Genomic DNA, 6,774 nt, shown 5'->3' with positions numbered 1-6,774 from the left:
GACTTCAGTTGAACAGGCAAAGCTGCAAACTCACTTTGGGAGCTAATAATCTCATTGGTGTCTTGTTTATTGTTCTGTTTCTTCAACCACATATCGCCACATTTAAGACACACATGGCAAAGATGCATGAAAGCCAGATAATCTACATTGTTGTCCAAGTCATTCTCACTTCCAACATTGTTTTCAAAGATTTTTGTGATCATCATTCATGACTCGTCACTCCTTTTGTCACTGTACAGTTTAAGGCTGTTTGTCTTCGGCTGAGTTCTCTCTGCTGCGTTTTAAGAGATGTGTTGTTTCATGCCTGCGTTCAATGCATTTCATCCCTGCAGAGACTTCAGATATACTCTCCCCATACCCATGCCCCCACTGGCCTTAGCTTTACACTTCTATGCACAGGTATCTATATGTAAAATAAGGAGTTTTAAAAATGAATGTCAGTTAAATGCCTCCACTGCTTGGTGATATTATGTGTGACACATCACTTGTAAACCAGAAAATATTATTCTCTTAATTTATGCAGGCTGCTTGAAATATTCCTGTTTAAAGTCTTAACAGGAAACTAAAATGTGTATTTAATTTATTTGTGTCCAGAATGCTGTTGATCAGCCATGGCTTTTTTTATGCTTCCACAGCTCCAGGAAACTTTATGTTGAGATTTTTTCATTTACATTACTATATGTAAGAAAGGAGAAAAAAAAGTAGATCTTTTCATTTTGCCCCTTCAGTTTTAATTGTACTACAGGCACGTTATGTGTGATACTGTTGGAAAGATCCAGCACAAAATGTCTAAGTGTACAGATTAATGTTGGTGTTCACTTTGTTCAACTGTCCATTGAATTTTGTTTAGGGCTGAGGAATGGACTTTTTTTTGTGAAGATGGTATTTTAATATATGTACAAAGTTTTAAGTTAATTTTACTCTGTATATACCATATGACCATTTTGATTAAATATTATTTGAGGTGTTCAGATTTCTCGTATCCTTCCTTTTTCATTACACAACTTTCAAACAAGATTGAACGTCCTCATATTTTCTAATGAAGAACTGAAATAACATACAGCACAGCGCTGTCTCAAAAGAGCAAATGACACACCCATAATGGTGATCTAATAAACCTATTCATTCGCAATCTCCAAAATTTGCTAATTTCAGTCTTACGCCACCTATTTTGAATACAAAAATACAAATACAAAATAGATAACTTTCTTCTGACTTCAGCATTACCCATACCTAATGTTGTATAGTCTCACTTAAGTAAACAGTAATTAATGTATTAATTATTTTCAACTTTTCTGTCAGTATCACAGGCCTGAGAATAAACATCTGATACTGAGACAGGGAGGTGCTGAAAAGCTGCAGCCTCAGTAGGTCGGATCTTCGTTTGTTTCCTCTCCAGCCCGTCGGGTTGATCAGTGAGGCTGTCATGGATGTTTCACTGCCTCCGGTTTAGGGTCCACACTGTCATATATTCCACCATCTGTGTAAGAGAAGGGTGATATTACACTGTCTTCGATCTGAATTCAAAATGACTACAAGTGTGTGGAGAGCGTGCATGTGCTCATCTGACTGCTCCATCGAGCCTCACTACAAAAACACACACGAGCAGCTGTGGTATTTACCCTCAGCTGGTGGCTTGAATGTTTGGTAACATCTGAAGCAGAGGGCCAGGAGAAGGGCCTCGGTACACTGGAATGTGATGTATATCAGAGGGAAGAGAAACATGGGTCCAATGACATGCGGGGGAAAGGCCACCTTTAGGATGACAACACACAGCTGGATGTTTTGACACCCTGTTTCCATGGAGATGGTCCTGCAGCATCTAAAAAGAAGTCAGTCACTTGCCATTAGTTTTTAATTTAATTACAGAATTTCATATACAAATGCACCAAATTTACTGCAACTGAAAGAAGTGAAAGGATTTATTTTTAGGTTTTAATTGTTTGTCTGAAGCTTTTCACCATTTTCCTTCACTAGTATATGACATACTGTAGCTCTTTTATTTGCATGTTGTTACCCATTTAGAGAATTAATTAAAATCTGGGTTGAAATATTACTATTATTATATTCATATTTTTATTTTTACAAACTTGTATAGTAAAGAGCATAGTGACTATAAAATGTAAGTAGAATGAAATGAAATTAGCCACGTAAACAACCCTGGTTCCCACATGGGTGTTGGGTCCACCAGGAGGTCATAATATCAAACTGAGAGGTAAAATTGAGTTAAATTAACACAAAGGAAAAAAAGCTCCTTTTCACAAAATGATTTAAAAATTTTTTGTGTGTGAGACTGCAACAAAAAATTGCTTTCTCTTTATGAAGTTTGATTGGCAGCTATACTTAAAATGCCTACTTAAAATAATCATACTGCAGAGGATAATATGAGAAAGGGTATGGAATGCAGATTTAAACTGTCTTGTCTACCAACTCAAAGATAGTTAAGTTACGGCTCGTGTTTTTACTTACTGTGGGCTGAGCCTGCATATAGCAGACATGGCATATCCCATCATAAAGCCAATCAGTGGCATCAGCGAGGCCACGGACAGAACATCAAGTGTGAGGATCATCCACAATACGTCTTTGACAGCGATACCAGACAGAATGGACACTACGATGCTGGAGATGACCAGGATGCTGAGACCAACCTGTCGAGAGAGTGGAAACGTGTTGTAACCGTCAATTTGTCTGCGTGTAAAAGTTAACTGAATCTCAGCTGCATCAAAGTATGAAACTTCTCTCTTCTTCTCTATTTCTAAATGTGACAAACATCATCTGGAAGCATGGAGGTCTTCTCTTAACGCACTGCAGCTTCCTGTTTAAAATTACAGAGGGCTGAATTCCATTTAGCTGCTTCAGTTTCCAGGTTCTTGTATTGTTCATGCTTGCTCGCTGGGATTCATGCTATAAGTGTCCTCCTATGACAAGTCAAAATGTCTGCCGTGAAAAAGACCTATCTTTACCAGATTATGTTTGAGCGAGTCTCACTTTTTTCACCATTGGTGAGTAGGTTGGTTTGTAGTGATTAATGACAATGCCAATGGCACAAGGCACCAGGGTAAGCGCCAGAGCGCTGATGATGCTGCGATATGGTACAGCTTTTTCCAGACCTGGGAACCCTTGGCAGAAGATAAAGAGCAGCAAAGGCATCAGACCAAGGGCCGCGATACAGGAGCAAGTGGTCATTACAATGCTGGGAGTAAATCAGAGAGAGAAGAAGCATGAATAGACTGACATGCCTGTATTTTAAACATCTCAAATGGTAACAAGCTAAACAAGACACTTATTTGTAGGAAGATGTCTGCTTATTGACAGTCTGTGGTATGACAGTCAGTTGTAATCTTCCAACAAGACAGGAATCAATACATCAATGAGGGGTTTACCTGAGGTTCATGTCACCCTTTATGGCCAAGGAAAAAATGTTTGATAAGCTTCCCCCTGGACAGCAGCCACAGATGAGCACAGTCACAGCCTTGATGGGATCCATCTGTAGGACTTTGGCCAGACAGAAGGCAGTGAGGGGCATGATGCTGAACTGGGCCAGCAGTGCAATGGCTGCTCCTTTTGGCTTGAGAAGATGGGTCTTAATTTTGGAAATCTCCATCGTACAGCCGAGGGATATCATGGTGATGAAGAGGATGATGATGGTGAAGATATCGATGGTTTGGTTTAGGGTGTAGGAGATGTTCAGGATGCCCATACTTCCATTTCCAGAGACATTTCCTTCATTATAGATGCTGTAGATTTCTGTCATATTCATTGTAGCACTCATCCCAACAACTGTGTGTTCACTGCACTGTGGTTTCCACCTGTCACCCAGAGCAAATTAAATATACTAACAGCAAAGGAATTCTAGATTGTAATTCTTCATGAGATTTTTATAAACATACATATATGTAGCTCTACGCATTTCACTTTGAGCACTTTTTCATTTTATTATACTTTGCTTTTAGTTATGTTATGCAAAGAATCTCATAGAACTCGCTTATGATTTATGAAATTTTTTTTCTAACAGAGATGAACTTCACAAAGACAGAACTGTGTTGAGGGTGTTTTTTTCAATATTTGAACAAAGGAAAGAGCAATCAGCAATCATTGTTGTTCCTGCAGTCTCACACATGATAGAACAATATGTCACCCTAAGGGGATAACAATTAAAATTCTCCCTCCAGATACATTTAATTCCCAATGGGAAAAAGCAGGTCAACAGTTTCACACAAGAAATAAAAGGGACAAAATATCAGAACGTCCGCTCAGCCAAAAGTCAGCAGTGATAATCACAAGACAATAGAAACAGAGATTTATAATAATAAGAATATTCCCATTACAACTCACTTCCTTAACCTTCTTAGCAGGCTGCCTTCATAGTGTTTTGGTGATTCTCAGACCCCTACAAACCTTAACAGTGACTCCCATTTAAAATATATGAGTAAAAACTACAGTTCAGACCATTCACATGGCAGATTTACACATAAAGTAAAAATAAATACAAAATAAAGTGAATTTAAAAGTGTCCCGTCACTGCTCTTCAAGTGGATGCTGAAACATAAAGCTGGCTTGATATTCTGTATTTTTCTTGTGACAATAGATCCTGTTCCTGTTCCACTTATTAATACTTCCCAAGGCTTTTTGTGGCTCTTATCCTCTTGTAGGTACACATTTTAAAAAACAAAACAGACGCAAAAAAAAGAATAAGAGGTGTATTTTATATCTTTGAAAAGGCTAAGAAATTTGAAGAAACAAGTGATAAATGGTTTTTGAACTACATACATACCCTTGGCTCGGGCTTGTGGGTGTAGGGCAGCAAATGTCAGCTTTTCAACCTCGGGGTATAGCTAGTCTGTACCAGTGCCCCTCTGTTTAGCCCAAATGCCACAAGTTTACTAAAAGAACCACTCTGTTGTGTCCTTGGATACTTGGATGGAAATGAACCCTAAGCCTAAAAGTAACCAGACAGCAGAGGGGCTTCTTTGTCTCACCAGATATCAGCTGTTTCTGTGTAGAAAGTTGAATTGCATGATCACAATCCAGATATATTAACAAGAAACACTTATTATTCCCGGCACGTCTTCCTGGTCATTTCCTTTGTATCCTGGTACAATATATGCCATATTCACTGGTAAACACACTTAAAGGGCTATGCTGTTGCACTGCAGTGCTACAAAGCACATGCACTTTGTCTTTTTTTTTCTTTTATTTGGTCTTCTTGTGGAAATTGCAGAAAACAACATAAACTTGAATAGAGCTAATTCTGTCTTTTACAAAGATATAATGAGAAAGCAATAAAGCCATTTTCTTACCTTAACTTCAAGCCGACTTCACTGAGCTCACACACTTGTTTTCAGCTCCCCTCACATTCTTGTGTCTCATCCCTTTTCTCTGTTAGGACCCCTTCCCTCCCCTCTCTGTCACATGGGTTCATTACAACATAGTAGGTGTAAACATGGCAATCAACACCAGAAGCAAGCCATTAAAACCATCTACTGCGGATGTTTTTATTTTATTTTAGAGTTACACAGAACTCTAGTGAATCAGCTTTCACGCAAGTAACTCAAAGTCATCCTCTATTAGCTGTGCAAGTTCTTCCCATAATTCCTCTGTTTCAGGGTTCTGTGGGAAAGTTTGCTATTGGTGGGCTGACTGCCACCGTTATCATTCTTTCCAAAAGGGGCATTCTTTTGTTGTGAGACTGGGGTGCTTTGTACACTGAGGCCAACTCACACAACAAATCAGATATGTGTACAGAGCTTAGATGTTGTTGTCCTAATCTCTAAAGCATGCTTGAGATTAAATCTCAATGCATCTCATGTGCTGACATTCAGTGGAATCTCTTACAGGAACAACAGTTCAGTTACTTTAGTTTTTTCCTCTACATAAATAGAAGTCTGGGTTAAAGAAACAGAAGCAGCAAAGCATCTCAGACAAAGGGGAAGGCAGCAATGCTGTAAGTTAGAATGTAGATTAGAACTTGCTTGGTAACTAATTCCTGTGATTCAAAACGAAAACATTTAGTCAGAGAAGAGGAAAAAACGCTGGACTGAAAATCATTTGCAGATCCATTGCAATATGATCAAGACTATTAACAAAAAACAGCTCAATCACAGCCATCAAAAAGCTAAATATAATTTCTATTCTATTTTACAAATATCACCACCTAAAACTGATCAAACTGGAAGTAAGAGAAAAATAAAAAACACTGAGGATGGTGAAAGAAGTATATTCATATCTTTAATGAAGGAAAAGTACTAATACAGCAATGACAACATGCTGAAAAATACTCTCTTACAAATAAAAGTCCTCTTTAAAATGTCCTACTTAATTAAAAGTACATGAGTATTAGCAGCAAGATGTAAATAAAGTTTTAGAGCAAAAGTACTGTTCTAGCCCCTCTGGCTGATATATGTTACTGTTGATGGGTATAAACTACTTTACATGCAGTTTCATATACACAGGTATAGCATCTAAGTAAAATTAAAGACAATTCAATTTTCATTTTTTTAATATTTGGTTTTTGGCAAGAAGCTGGATCATCCATCCATTCATCCAGTTTCTATACCGCTTATCCGTCAGGATCTCGGGGGGGCTGGAGCCTATCCCAGCTGACCACAGGCAAGAGGCAGGGTACACCCTGGACTGGTCACCAGTCAATCTCACACTAATTGTGGGAGGAAGCCGGAGTACCCACAGAAAAGGGAAAACATTCAAACTCCACACAGAAGGGCCCAGACCGGGATTCAAACCTGGAACCCTCTTGCTGCGAGGCTGAGGTGACAG

At 38.6% G+C, this 6,774-nt stretch overlaps 1 protein-coding gene across 1 annotated transcript; it reads right to left on the bottom strand.

Annotated features, from left to right (window-relative positions):
* Window positions 1-34: 34 nt before the first annotated feature.
* Window positions 35-5,474, bottom strand: LOC124071520 (sodium/bile acid cotransporter-like). Its single transcript, XM_046412118.1, has 6 exons — window positions 5,301-5,474; window positions 3,384-3,809; window positions 2,989-3,193; window positions 2,470-2,648; window positions 1,623-1,822; window positions 35-1,480 (listed from the first exon to the last, which is right to left on the bottom strand). Exons 2-6 carry the CDS (start codon window positions 3,770-3,772, stop codon window positions 1,425-1,427), a joined length of 1,029 nt encoding a protein of 342 aa, XP_046268074.1. The 5' UTR covers window positions 3,773-3,809; window positions 5,301-5,474; the 3' UTR covers window positions 35-1,424.
* Window positions 5,475-6,774: the final 1,300 nt, after the last annotated feature.

This window comes from Scatophagus argus, chromosome 15 (genome assembly GCF_020382885.2).
Source record: "Scatophagus argus isolate fScaArg1 chromosome 15, fScaArg1.pri, whole genome shotgun sequence".
Classification (NCBI taxonomy): domain Eukaryota; kingdom Metazoa; phylum Chordata; class Actinopteri; family Scatophagidae; genus Scatophagus; species Scatophagus argus.
Note: the sequence above shows the minus strand (reverse complement) of the source record. Positions and strands in the feature narration are given on the sequence as shown.